The 15,751-nt window shown below is 36.7% G+C and overlaps 1 protein-coding gene across 1 annotated transcript in view; it reads right to left on the bottom strand.

Moving 5' to 3' along the window:
* Positions 1–9,344: 9,344 nt before the first annotated feature.
* LOC110461572 (receptor-type tyrosine-protein phosphatase mu-like) overlaps positions 9,345–15,751 on the bottom strand; it is a 43,569-nt gene continuing 37,162 nt past the window's right edge. Inside the window, exons 25-31 of the mRNA XM_021515093.1 lie at positions 13,653–13,752; positions 13,427–13,500; positions 12,754–12,879; positions 12,375–12,491; positions 11,534–11,691; positions 10,616–10,751; positions 9,345–10,054 (exon numbers count right to left, since the gene is read on the bottom strand). Coding sequence (XP_021370768.1) covers positions 9,986–10,054; positions 10,616–10,751; positions 11,534–11,691; positions 12,375–12,491; positions 12,754–12,879; positions 13,427–13,500; positions 13,653–13,752 — 780 coding nt within the window. The 3' untranslated portion in view covers positions 9,345–9,985. The remainder of the gene's footprint in view (positions 10,055–10,615; positions 10,752–11,533; positions 11,692–12,374; positions 12,492–12,753; positions 12,880–13,426; positions 13,501–13,652; positions 13,753–15,751) is intronic.

The raw sequence follows: 15,751 nt of genomic DNA, 5'->3' as shown, positions 1-15,751 counted from the left end.
CACAGCTTAGCAGGGAATGACAACTACCGCTTTAAAGGAATTCGATATGTCCCGGCATGATGACAGAAACCCATTGTCTATCCTACTTGGACAAAGACTCCAAATGTTACAATGAGGCAGCAGACCAATTGTGAGTTCTCCAATGTCGCCTTAGCAGAAGACACAGAAGAACGTTTTTTCACGACATGTAGTGAGATACAACCATCCTATTCTTTCCCCGAGGCTGCAGGGGAGTAGGTTTCAATTAACTTATAATGCAATAACCTCTGTCATTCTACAATGAAACGTCATCCCAAGCTAATTTGATTTACATAACAATATTATGGTCATGCGTGTATGATTCCGTGGTGTGACAGAGACTGGTGACTACAATTTTAGCATGGTATAAAATGTTACACCTTTCAAAAAATGAATAACTGACCATGCAACTACTAGTATCGTTCAGTTGTCCAAATACCAGGTTATTGCCTCCTTTGATTCTTAGTCTGGTTATTTTGGCGTGACAATGATATTCAAATAAATCCCTGATTAAGACTTGGTCTTGTTTTTTATATTTATAACGAGATATTTATGCTCACGTTTAAAACCTCTAGTTGTATAATCAAGTTTATTGTAATTTTAATATTACGAAAATGTAAAACTATTATGAAAACACTTGTGTGTACACTGTCTATTAGTCCCCATCCATGCTTTGTCTTTACAGTTAACAGCATAAAGCTGATTGCAAACTTGATATTCTCTTATGACATTGTTTTAGTAAGCAAGAGTCTTAAAATGAATCATATATTCCATTAAATGCGAAGGAACGATTGAGAGGTGATACAATCATAGGTCTTTATGATATAATGCTTGACTGCATATTTGTCAGATATTTAGAATACAATACTGCCTTTTCAAAATCTGTTTATTACCTAGACAATAGCCATTGTCCTTCATGCATGTTTTTGTCTTTACAGCCGTCAGAACAATCAAGGTCACACGTCACCGTACGAAGGCACGAGAGTTCGAGTCACGGCACGGTACTGTGTTGTATCTTTGAGCAAGATTCTTTACTCCGCATGTTCCAGTCTACTCAGCTGTAAATGAGTACGTGGTTGGGCAATGCTAGAATTGTTGAATGCTAGCTGTTAGCACCGAACTGGCAGCTCCGGCTGTATGCTCCCCATGGAGTTGAAATAGATATTGGTTGATTGCAAAGCTATAATCATGGATAATTATTTGTGAACCACTTTGAGACGACCTACGAACTAGGTCGTGATAAAGCGGTATATAAGAACCTCGAATTATTATTATTTTAATTATTATTAACATATCCGTATATTATAAAACTGATAAAACTACCTTTGCAGTAGGTCATTTTATGATGATGATACCCAATTATTACCTAGGCAATATCCACTGTCCTTCATGCATGATTGGTCTTTACATTTGTCAGAACAATCAAGGTCACACACGTCACCGTACTTTCCATAAACACAGTCTGTAATATAAACACCGGACATTATATCATTAAACTTTCAAAATATGTCACGTATTGTATAAAACATCAAAAGAAAATATCAGTTAACAATTATAAGTGTAAAGGATGCCTTGGTTTTGTGAATATTTAGATTCAAACAGTCGATACTACTGCTTTTTGTAGTTGTGCCTGGTCTGATTGTTTTTTATGTTCTACCTACCTATACAATGCCAATTGTTCTTCATGCATCTTTTGTCTTTACAGGTAACAGAACAATCAGCAGCACAATCATCGCCATATTTTCCAGGGACACATGCTAGAAAGATAGATATTTAGTGACGGAATTAGACTCTGGGTGAAAGTTAGTTTTTCCTTACCTTTTAATATTGCACCAGTAAGAATGTGATTAAACACAAAATGAAACTCCACAGGGGTTTTCAAACTATATGATCGTCATGAAAGATCTGTTTATGTGTTATCATTGAAAGAGATGTTTAGTACTACTTTTTAGATTGCGATTACATTTTATTAAGATTTTCAAATGTTTGTCTTCAAACTTTTCAGACCAGTCATTAATACAATATCAATGTGGTTTGAAAATATAAAACATAAAGAGTTTATTCAATTACACGAGATTGCCAATAGAGTGTATGTAACTGTACTTATATCCGATAAGGTAAACACTAATTACCTAAGCAATATCCGGTTTCCTTCATGCATGATTTGTCCTTACAGTTGTCATAACAGTCAATGCCACACACGTCACTGACTTTCCATTAACAAATTCTGTAATCTATATAACATTGCATTACTAACATTTTTGTTTTGTGCAAAACACATTTTAAAATATCAACATACAAATACGACTGTCGGGAATGTGTATCCTGAACAGTTGTAATAGAACGTGAACTTCAGGCCACTCTTCCAAAATATTCGGTTCATTTTCCTGCAATGTCGAAAAAACAAGAGTGACTTTTAAAAGAGTCCAAAAGTTACAGAACTAATTGTTATTGTCACGTTATCCATTTTATAATTAAATAATCTCATCTTTCTATGACAAATTTAATAACTTTCTCTTTGTCTTAAAGCTGTTCTTCTGTTAATTGCTCCTTAAGTGTTTATTGCAAGTTTTTACAAATAAATGAACATGAAGGAAATTATTTTATACCTGTATGGAAACCATATGAAAGACCTTAAATAAGATCTGAAACAAAATCTTGATCCGGATGAAGGCGTTTGGAGTTCAGAGCAACTTTGTTGATTGGTGTACTTGATTGTAGTCACTGCGTTGTTTCTTTCTTAGCCTTTGCATCTTTAAAAAGAACATGTTTGTAGGGGCATGGTGACCTAGTACATTCCTTGTCATTGAAGTTGTTACAAACTTCCTGTCCACCAAGACTGATCCTGAGTCTACCTTGCATATCAATACACTGGCTAGATTTGCTCGAAGGTGCTTGCTGTGCTGTCTGTTGATTTTTGTTACGACCTTCTGGTTTGCCAGCATTGGGAAGAAGTTAGACAAATGGCCACTGCTATGACACACTGAGCATGTGTTGGTAAGATGGCCTGCGCATACAGTAGTGTATATATTATTGTCTCGGTTACCCCAGTTGACCTGTATATCCTTATTTAGATAACGGGCAGCAGAACTCATAGAACAATGTACCAGGGTTATTACACGAAATGTCAATAATATCCTTCTCGTATTGATCGAGTTCAGTTCTTCTATAACGGTACACTTCACACATAACAGACTTGTAAAATGAAAAAAAGTTTTTATGAACTGACCAATGGTCAGGTTCCGGTTGAGCCTTGGATCCGCCGGTTTCAGTTGCAGGACCTCCCCTTCAATGTGAACTGACCGTCCTTCTGATGTAAAGTCCGGCGTCAGGAGTGTAGGCAAATTCACATCATTTCCCGCGAGTATATGCTGCCTCAGACAGGGTGAAATAATGTCTACTGATGATAGCGATCCAGTGGCACTCCTTGGGTATCCATTACTGAATATGCTGCTCCGATTTGACGCATCGGGCCGCCACACTATGATGTAGTGCTCCCACACCGTGTTGGTCGCCATATTGTTGGTTTGGTTGATAACCGGAACTAGATGGCGTTGTGGTAGTAGCACTTCCGGTGTTAATGACGGGCAGTATTAGAGGTACCCCGTGGAGTCCTTGTTGACGAGAGGATACTAGATTCTCTAGTGTTTCGAGTTGTTGCTATAACTGCAAAACATCGACAGTACTATTTTGTTGTTGTGTCTGGTCTGTTTCTACCACCTCCGGTTCGGCGATTATGGACTCTTTTGTCGAGTTGTCTGTAGAGTCGATCGTGTTACGTTGATACAATTTCAACAGCATTTCTTGTGAAGTCCCCCGGAGATGTCTTTATTTCGAACGTCTCCAACCACTGTCGTCACTGGTCGGGGGTCCAATTTTCGGGATTAGTTTAATCGTTGTTTACGAGATTTGGCTATTTGATCTTCTTGTGTCGCTGAAGGAGATAGAGGGCGTTTCTCCTGTCTCCTGTAATTTCTCGTCATGGCATTTGTTGAACGGGTCATTCTGACGGAACTCAATTGAATCCAACTATTGGTATTGTTTGATTATTATTATTGTGCTGTAATGTTAACCAGTGATTTCGTAAGCTATAACGAGTAAAAGAGCGATTACTGTGGAGTTATAAGAGCGTGAAATTACGTCTGTACAGCTCGCTGAAAGTTATCACTCATTGCTTAGAAATGTAGCTGAATGGCGTAGCATTGGTCAGTTGGACATATAAGGTTATGTGTCTGGTGCAGGAGGCTGCATGACTGGACAGAAACCCCAAACCAATGATGTTATCTCATATTAGTCTTAACAAACGCCCACACACTGGATGTGAGTGGGAAAACCATCTAGTTGCAGACTGTGCTGTGACTAATATCAAACTGCCATTATAAATAAAGATGAGGAGATTTGTATAAATGTTGTTTCATAAACCATGTTTAAACATAAATTTAAACTTAAAGTAAATAGCATGCATGAAGTTACATTTAGCTAGTAAAGAAATGACAAGCAAATATTACAGGGGCAATTGAAATTTTGTTTATCGTCCTTCAACTGATAATTACGCTTGTCCAGCGTTTTTAAGTTAGTGACGTGCATGCAACTCATTCTCAATAAGACAATCGGTTGATGGCTTCTTTGTTGGTATGTCATTTGATAAAACATCTGTGTTTATTAAGGCCTTTTATCTATACGTGCCGATTAAGGATGTTGCAAGATAATAAAGCATGACATATATGTCGATTAACTTAAAAATCATGAATATATAGATTATAAAACGATATTTCATCACACATTTATTCAAAGGTTATTCGGAAAGTCATATCAACCACGAAACCTATCGCACATCGTTCGTGTATTTCGTCCTTCGTGCGCCTAGTCATGCACAAGGAACGAATCGCTCATTTATCTTTTATTTTATCTATGTTTATAGTGTACACATCATGCGAAAAACATCTTTTAACGTTGTGCGATGTCAAAACTTAACCTCTTTTTATTTGATTTTACTCAAAGTTAAAAACAAAAGTGTTATTTTTGCTTCAAATTTTAAATTTTGTAAAAACACCTGAAATAAGATTTGTTTTTGACACTTCAGGAACAGTTGCTATAACGGGAAGTGCTGTACAATCAACAGATCAGGACACGAGATGGACAGCAGATAAAGCTATAACCAATTGCATCATTCAAGTGATTGGACCCCCACCTCATTGCTGTGCACACACAGGTGCCGGTAATCACAAACAAGTCTGGTGGCGCGTGGATTTAGGACAGAGCATAACAATACAATCCATCACAATACTCTACAGAAGTAAGTTGTTGTGTAATCTGATCTGATGTTGTGTGGGGAATTTATTTCGATTCAAATTATCATAAGTTTCGCTACTCTCCGGTTTTGTGAATTAACATTACTTGACGCCCAGCATCAGATAACAAGGAATACCGACCACATACACATTGCATATACTGTTTGATTTCACTAATTGTTATAGGCATTTGGTGATTAACACAACTTTTTGAAGGATTTTATTGTCGGCTGCAGGTGATCGTATAACTTAGTTGGAAGAACGTTTTATTTTATTTGCAAAGTTTCAGGCTCTTATACTCATCTGACGTTTGTAACGTTTGAATGCTAGTTGTGAGTGCCGAAATGGCAGCACCGGCTGTATGCTCCTCAGGGAGTTGGGACAGATATTGGCTGGTTGCAAAGGCCCTATAACCACGGATAATGATTTGTAAACCGCTTTAAGACGACCTACGAACTAGGTTGTGATAAAGCGGTATATAAGAACCTCGAATTATTATTATTATTATTAAGACTTTGAGCTTATATAAGGGCACGATTTTACAGTTGCTGATCATTGATTCTGATAATGATCCCACCAACCAAAGTGTTGTTGTCTCTAGCTTTGGACGGTATTGTTAATAGGCCTGTTTGTTCTTATTCGGGTCCCGGCCTTGATGTCGGAAATCTTTCAGGATTTGTTATTTTGGCCAAAAGCCTTTGAGCGCTGACCAGGGTCTTTGGCTATTGCTGACAGATCTTTCTCAAGTTTCACATATCAGTTTCGAAATTCCAATTTTACTTTGGGACTGATCGGAAAAACAAATGTTGAAAGGACATTCTCAACTCCAGCAGTATAGAAATGTCAATCAAAATTTACTGCAGGATTCATTTGCTGCTGACAAGACTATCAATTCAGATAATGGATAAGAGGAGAGTTGAAGGGGAAAATATCAAAATTACATAGAACTTAAATAAATATCTTACGATGGTGGGTGCCAAGATCCATATGTCAATACTAGCAGTGCATGCTTGTAATAAACATACGTCAAAGTTTGTCTTTGAGGCCTGGCTAGGCACAAAGCGAAACTCACATGTAGCTATTATAGATGGAAGGCGTTAATAATTTCGTTCTTGAGCTCACAAATCCTAAAGTTTTATCTGAAGGTACCTTCAATGGAGTGCCATATATAGTTACTTATATAAACGATCTGCACATATTTCAAGATCACGTGGGCAAATGTGTTAAATTTTTTGTGAAGAACAATAAGATCTATACTATGATACCTGATATGTGAAGTAGACACACTATTTTTCTTAGTCCATGGAGTTCATGGGTCATAGCTTGGAAACGGCTAATTTCCATCATATAGCCATATAGGTTTATGGAGCAGGAAGAAAAACACCCAAAAATGCTACCAGTATTAGCCACGGGACACTGTTTTTGTGGTATGTTTTATGCTAACAAACTGGTTTGAGATTTTAATGTTTTTGCAGGAATAAACCTGGCGGACCTTCAATTGTTGCCGGAAGCCTTCACCAAAGCTCGCCAGAAAGCATTATCAGGTGATACGGTCCCTCCCAATATCATGAACAACTCTGGTCCAACCGTTTAGAATGCAATCAACCTACGAGGACTTCGGTCGTTACATGGAAAGGATTGATACTTTAACCTTGTATATGAACACATACATCTGCGTAAGGGGGAGATACAGTGACCATTGGTGGACACAGGTGGGGGTGAACAATTTCACTAGGTTTTGAGACTTTCGAAAGAAAGCGAAACTGCGTGCCTTTATACCTTGTATAACAAAAATTGGTCACATGATAAGTTTTGGTTAAATGAATGTCGTTGCCAACGACTTAAATATATATATATTTATGAAAATATCAACCACATTTGCAATGAAGCATCCTCGGGAAACCGCAACCAAAATTAGGGAAATATGTTCAATACTGGAATTGAATGGGCCTCTTCTATTCAAACGTTTTTTTTTCTCAATAACCATTGTAGAGTATATGCTAGGTTTGTTTGGAACACAAACAGTAATTGGAAACCTATTTTACGAGCTTTAGAAACGTGTGTTTCCTTTGTCAAACAAATTGCGTACATGATTGGTGGGCTAGACACTGCATCGCTCAAAACAACTCGCTAAGCCACAATGTGACGAATCAGTAAAATCAGCTGTCAGAATAATATCATGAAGGGAACTCAGCTGCTGTCCCCACTTCTCTGTTCATCGATACAGCTTCCCTCCTAAATCAGGCGGATTCATTGATTTTCCCAAGTTTCCATTTGAACCCCTATTCAAGTACTTAACAACAACACTGGTACTGGTCTAACCCTGTTGGTTCATATATACGTCTGTGGTGTCTGGGTACTCCTTTATCGTGTTGTAACAACACTGGTACTGGTCTAACCGTGACTTATGAGATACTTTCAAACTTTAGAATTACTTCAATAGTCCATACCTATGAAATTATAAAATACTACAAAAAAGAAAGGAAAAACATTTCCTAAATTATAGGATATATCTACTAAGTAAAAGATGCTGTAAATAATTATGATTAGACAAATCTTTATATACAATTTAAAAACATCCTCCTTCTGCGTAACATAAAATATACAGTCTTTCATAATAAAAATTGGATATCTGGATTGTCCATTAATAAATAAAAAAAGATCATTAGTATCACAATTTTTAAAAGTATCACAATACAAAGGACAGTCGCATAAAAAATGAACTTCAGTCTCCACTGAGTTAGTACAGAAAAAAGAAAACCGCTCATGTAAAGGAGTCGGGGGGGGGGGGGACCAGTTGCTATCCTTAAAGGAGCACTACCACATCTGAGCTAGAATACTACGGTAAGGTCCAGGCATATTCTGTTTAACATAGTGTCCGTAATTTGTTTCCATTTACAAGGCCACGATCGCCCAAAGGTTGGCCGAACTAGTCAATTTCGTCCGTCTGTCTTACATTAGTTATAATGACCTTGTTAGTTATAATGACATTTAAAGTGTAGGCAGAAGGTTTGACTCCGGATTCCAAAATGTTACGTAGATTGTACTTTTCGCTCAGCCGAAGTGCTTGCGCGTCCCACGAATTATGTCTCCGCTCCGACTAAACATGAATTTTGTATAATAAACGTCAGTGATCAATAGAATTAACATGGCAATATAGACGAAAAACTTCAGTCCTTTGTTTACTAAGGGTAGATAACCATCCCATATCTCCAATAACGCCAGCATTCAATGTATGTTTTGTCGAACCCATGAACACCTTCATAGCTCAATTCTGAACATTATTAATTACTTTACGCTGAGATTGACCACAGATGGCAGAACAATATAATAGAACAGGTTGGACAAGGATTTCATACTACTTTGTAAACACAGCGTAGGTCATTCCACCACTGCACCAGCATAGTAAAACTTGGAAATAAGCAGTCAAAGGGCTCGACTAGTAGATTTTGACAGTTCTTTCACAGCCAAGTTCATATAAGTATAGTCATCGAACCAGAGACCTAAGTATGTATAACGGTCCGTACGTTCTAGGGAAAGTCAGTTATAATGGAATGCATATTGGGTAGCCGGTATACTCCTATGTCTGAAATGAACAATCTTGGTCTTTGCAGCGTTTACCTATAGTCGCCAGCGGGAGCACCAAGATAACACGATGCTAAGAAGGGCTTGGAGGTTATCCTCTGATAACGTCAAGAACACAATATCGTCAGAATAAAAAAGACAACTAAAACTGGCACCGTCAATGTCAATACCATGTTCTGAAGAGTTTAGCTCTTCAATTAAGTCATTTAAATAGATTGCAAAGAGTGTCGGGAGGCTAAACATCCATGTTTTACACAACGTGACACAGACAGCCAATCAGTATGCAGATTGTTGACGCGTAGACAACATGTAACACCGTTGTACAGTGCAAACACAGCATTATAAATTGCGTCTATTATACCAGACTGTAAAAGCTTATACAACTAACAGTCTGACGACCGTATCAAATGCTTTACGTAGGTCTAAAAAACACGAAAACATCGACTGCTTAGCATTTATTCGGTTTTTCACGATATTATAAAGCGAGTGTACAATGATCATGACAACTTCTGTCCTTGCAAAAACCGTTTTGAGCATCGTGTAGATTTCCAGCCAGGCGCTAAGACGACGGTTGAGGATAGCACAATAGACCTTACAGGGAACGGACAACAAGGTTATACACCGATAGGATAATGGATTTCATAGGGTGAGTGCTGTTTGGTTTTACGATCGGATTGATCAAACCTTGTTTCCATTTATGCGGAACAACTCCATAGTTAAAACAATGACTAATTAATGAAAACATAATATCCACACAAGCATCGTTTTTGAGCCCTTCCGCAGGAATATTGTCGATACTTGCAGCTTTTCCAATTTTTGTACGCCGTAGTGCTTCCATAACTTTCTGACGTTGAATCGGTGCGTTAAGGACCGAAATACCCAGATTATGCTTTAATGCAACCGAGTCTTTTTTGCAACACGCTCCTTAACCATATCATAATGTTCCTCGTTATACATTCCTGATCCGTCGCGTACAGGCTCTCGTAGTCCGTCCGCAAACACTTGAGGACATCTTGCGTGCCAGTAATAATATGTAATGTCCAGGTACACCTTCACAATGTTGTTATAACACTGGTATTTGTCTAACTGAGTTAGTTCATATAAACGTCTGTAGTGTCCAGGTACTCCTTTATCATATTGTAACAACACTGGTACTGGTCCTACAACAGAAGCATTTTCTTTGTAAAAGAAACGATTGTAACATGAATAATTGTTTCCCAAACTACTTGGATATATTTGTATTGATAAAATATTTTATCAAAACATTTTTTTTACCGATAAGGCCAATTTTCATATAAAAGATACAATAGATTGATTGTTTTCAATGAGAAAAAACAAATTTATTGAATGTTAATTGTTTTTGAGTTTCTTTGAAGCGTGCTGATATTCTGACCAATTAGGCATTGGTAAAAATAACGAATCACGATAAAACGCAAACGCTTTTTATTCGTGTATATAATAGTGATCAGTTGGTGTAAATAATGATATAACATATACATGGTTATGAATATTGGATATTCAATGATTTTTTAAAAAAGGCCGTTAGAACAGTAAAAAGACAGCTGTAGGTAAGTAGTTTACATCTGGTATATTCATTGCCATCATTACAAAAACATTTATCTTCTTTTACAGCTCTCATATTCCAACAAATAAACCCCAATTCAACACGCAAATGACTTGGTTTCCAAATCACTAAGCAATTTCATTGATATCTTACGCACATAGTTCGTGATGAATTCCGGGCGTCTAAAAAGCAATTGTCTAGATATCTGAAACATGTCGACCTCCTCGTCAATCTTCATTTGGTCTCTAGCGTTGCTGATACAGCAAAATAGTCCGCTCTGGGAATAACCGTCTCTGAAGAGGTAATACGACAGCGAAATAATTAATAGTTTCACTTATGTAACAGTAACACCCTATGTACTCTATATAAGAACACTTTTCTTACTTGATTGTTAGTGTATAGATCGTCTTCAGCTATGCTATAATTTGTTTTTCATGTGGTATTATTTAAACATATTTCATTAAGAAAACTATCTACAAATTAAATAGGTTAAACAGGGCCTTTGTAAGTCATCTTGCGTGTCATCCTGTGGTAATATTGTTGTCTTACTGTAAAGCGGAGGCGATTCCTGTACACTGTTTTTCAAATAAAGTATAACGGGTAGGGGATAACAAGGTTTTCTTCATGTTTGTTTTTTTTGGCAATTTTACTGTCATACTCCAGCATACTCATGTCTTGCGAAGAATAATACAATATGTTGTTCCTATATCTTTGTCTAGGACAAACGCATCATACAAAATAATATTGTTACCAGGTTGTCGTGTATTATGACGATAAGGTGATACCATATTAGTTAAATAAGAGACAATTTAATTATTGACCTTTCCCATTAGTTGCAAGATATTTTTGCTATTTAGGACCAACCGATAGTATTAACATAAAACATATTTAGGTACATAAACGGAAGGGTACCAGTCATACCTAATATAGGGATATTCAGGCTTAATGTTTGACTAATATATAACCCTCTTAATTCGATATTTACTGGACAAAATCAAGTATTTGAATTGCAAGTTTATTATTTTGTACACAATGATTTGTTATTGATGTAAGTAATAAGACATTTATTCCATACCTGCTCATAACTATTGTTTTTTTCGAGCGATTTGATTTTCTTCTGCTGTCAACTAGTTCTAAAAGCTGAAGGAGACCTGGGAAATCCGGCGGGACCGACACGTGTCTATCCCAACCAGTCATGTGGAACACCCTGATTTTGGCATCATATCTCTGGTCCTGGAATAATAATATATTTCACCAGCATCAGACACTTCCATTATTTTTCCACAATAATCATGCTTAAGTCTTTAGATACTTATACTGTCGGCACAGACTTTTTTTTTACAAACTTTGTCCCATGGTGATGTGTTTTTTCAATTAGCATATGTACGCTGTATACGACATTATTCTGCTTTCTTTCCTAATAGAAATCTACCTGGCAAATAATTATAACCAAACCAACAAGCATGTTGATACATATTATGATTAAGTATGGAAGCAAAATAGTATAAGATATTTTAAAATGCCATTCATTGTAAATGTATTAACATATAATTCGAGGTTCTTATATACCGGTTTAGTTTGTAGGACGTCTCAAAGCGGTTCACAATTTTGTATCCGTAATTATATAGGGCCTTTGCAACCAGCCAATATCTTTCTCAACTCTGCGGGGATCATACAGCCGGTGCTGCAATTTCGGCGCTCACAGCTAGCATTCAACAATTTTAGCACTGCCCAATAACGTACTAATTTTACTACTGAGTAGACTAGAACAAGCGGAGTAAAGCATCTTGCTCAAAGATACAACACAGTGCCGTGACGTGACTCGAACTCGCACCCATTCGGCCACGAGCCCGGCGTCCTACCACTAGACTACCGTGCCTCCGCGTCAACCAACGATGAATGAAAGAATGTCTTACTTGATTAGAGATCGCCACATCCATCAAATCTATATTAGCCAGAACTGAGGATCCTCCTTCATGCGTCAGTTGGAAGGATCCGATTGTTATATCCTTTTCTTCTTGTGGCAACCATTTCTGTGACAGAAACAACTCATTACTCAAGCTCTTATCAGTAACTAGGAGTTTAACTCGGACCGACATATTTGATGAATATTAAACATTATCATGAACATATTTTTTTAGGAATGTCAAGTTTGAAGAAAGAAATGATTGGATATAGTAATATTTTTTTTATTAGACAGTATAGTGTCAGTATTATTTAGATAGCAGTTTGCTAATATAATTCAAGTAAAGATTTGTTAGGTAGTTCCACTAAATCAAAATATTATAGACTTACGACGTGATCGTTTTCAATGATAACGATGGTATCACAACTGTGGTCCATTATCATTGTCATCAGATCAACCACGGTGTCCTCTAAAGGAGTTTGAGTAACTATGTAACCGGTTCTGGACGTGTAGGACTGGAAGAAACATAATTTAGTCTACAAACTAACGGTATATAGACGTTCAAAGAACCATGTTTAAGTGTTTTATTTGACCTTGGTATTAAAGGAGGGCAGATTCCATACAGGTCATGCCCTAATAATTTTCAAGATTCTCAACAATCTATTGAAAAAAAATTGTTACACAATTCCGGCAACATTTAACACAATCAATATTTTTTGACTATTTATACCACGTTTATTTCTAGCTATCGGTACGATACGTGTAATTTTGGTTTTGAATTGATCGCTAACTTTGTATGAGCTAACAATTCGACGTTTTTGTGATATTGTATTAGTACAAATAATAGAAAAAATACACCAATCATGACAGATTAACTAGTTCTCCACCCAGATAGCATTACTATGTCATACGTGATACCAGTGCCTTATGATAACCCCTCGTTTTCTATGAAACATTTTGAAGGTAACGTAATTCGACGTGTTTATTTCAAGCTGTACACATGTACACATAATTATATGAATAAAAACAAGTCATCAAATGTTTTAACGAAATCATATTTACAGGAACTGCCACGGCGTTGATATAATTTGTTCTACCAGAAGAGGCTGAAGTCAAGTAAGGTCTGAACTTATCAACTGAAAAACAAAATGACCAACCATATATCATTTGCTGAATGTATTCAACTGTTTTCATGCAAAATCTCTATGAATCAATTAAAATTGACTATATGTTTCTCATTTGATTGAAACAACAGATTGAGCTGTGTGGAACTGTACCAATAACATACCTGCTAAGACATTTGGGTCCCTGTTCTTATTCCTATTAGTGGGAAGAACTGCTGTTTTATAGTCGCTCTGGGTATACGTTGGCTTCAGCTCTTGTGTCACCTATACAATGCATCAAATTGGGTAATAATAATCATGATTAAACCAATAAAAAAGGTGAATTAATAGAATGAGTTAAAGACAAATCTACTTTGTATACCTAGCATAAAATCTCGTTACAGTGTACGTGCATAGATATATATATATCTATTTAACTTAAACAAAATATAACGGAGGAGGAGGAGGGATTTGGAAACCTAAATTAAAGGAATTGTCAATATTTAAAACATTCTATACATACAGAAAGGTTATTATTTCACTTTTACATATTTGTCTCTCGTTTTAGTATAATGCGCCTCACCTGAAATAAAAAAAAATCCCGGTCCTTGATTTAATGACGTAACATTTCCCTGTTTTGACGTAGATTTGCATGGCTGGGTTGTCGCTGAGGGGGAAGGCACGTATTATTACGGATCACTTAGCCTTATACTTTTCGTTCTTTCAAAGGTCTCTATGTAAGCTTTCCCCTTGAATATAGTCTGCCCTGGTTTATCGAATTATAATTACGGGTTTGTTCACTCTTTGGTATTTGGTACTTGCTTTATTATAACCTACAGGATTTGATGATGGGATATTTTGTCTGAATTAATTTCTGAATAATCCAAGATGGATACTCTTATCCCTCCACAAAATGTATATATAATTCATTTTTTGATTTACAAAAATCATCAAAGTAGGGAATTAACTGGGATGCTTAGCTTTGCTTAACAGATTTTAATCCTCAATAAATAAAGTTTATTATCAGTTAACATAAAGCATATATTACGCTCCACTGTCAAAACTGTAAAACAATATCAGACATTGGTAAAGAGGTAAAAGTTTTTTCCGGTCAATACTTTTGACTGTGTCTTGAAAACGCTGGTCAACCGAAAGAAGCGCGTAATATCCAATCAGATTAACCGGTTAATACATTTCACTATTGCCTGGAAATCTCTGATCTCTGAATTCATAAGGTTAGACAAAATACTGACATTGATGACAAATAAGACACGGAACAAATCTATACTGCTAGGATATACATACATGCTACAACTAAGGATTGTGTTATTGCGTTCATCTCGTAAAAAAAGTTTTATGAACAAAAGACTCAAAGGCAGATTGAGATTATAAGCAAATAATAATTTATTACGAAAACATTTTACCTACATATATGGGCTAAGGGGATATAACAGCTGTGATACTACTAATAATACTTTCATGTATGTACCCGGCCAGCTGTATTATAGCTGTTGACTGGGCAATGTATGAAAGAAACATATATGTACCCCGGAATAAAATTCTTGGGGGATTACGAATTACAAAATGAGTAACTGCCCCTTCGAAACAAGTTTAAAGAATAGAATGTTTAAAGGAACTTGCTGCAGAGCGGGCCACCATCCCTAACTTCCTTAATGGAAGGGGGAGGTGTGATTTTCCATGCTCGGAAACAGCTGGCAAGTGTTTACTCACATAAATGCCTTATTATAAACAGCCATTATATCCCCAGGCATCACCTGAAATAGTCTTGTGGTTGGTTGGTTGGGGAGGGCGGTGGGTCACGAAATATTCAGACACACAAATCTTCTGCAAACAGGCTGCTGAAACTGACCCAAAACAAAGACTGAGTCACGTGACTAAACTGACCAATCACTGACTGTACTTGACCACCGTGTCACGTGGCTGAAACTGACCATAGCTGACCTAACTGCCTTGCGCCTGCGTGTGAAATGGTAGACTTGTCTTAGTTCATAAACCACACTTATGTACATAAGTTTCAATTTATGAACAAAAGACTCAAAGGCAGATTGAGATTATAAGCAAATAATAATTTATTACGAAAACATTTTACCTACATATATGGGCTAAGGGGATATAACAGCTGTGATACTACTAATAATACTTTCATGTATGTACCCGGCCAGCTGTATTATAGCTGTTGACTGGGCAATGTATGAAAGAAACATATATGTACCCCGGAATAAAATTCTTGGGGGATTACGAATTACAAAATGAGTAACTGCCC

This window comes from Mizuhopecten yessoensis, unplaced genomic scaffold (assembly GCF_002113885.1).
Source record: "Mizuhopecten yessoensis strain PY_sf001 unplaced genomic scaffold, ASM211388v2 scaffold10635, whole genome shotgun sequence".
NCBI classification, from domain to species: domain Eukaryota; kingdom Metazoa; phylum Mollusca; class Bivalvia; order Pectinida; family Pectinidae; genus Mizuhopecten; species Mizuhopecten yessoensis.
Note: the sequence above shows the minus strand (reverse complement) of the source record. Positions and strands in the feature narration are given on the sequence as shown.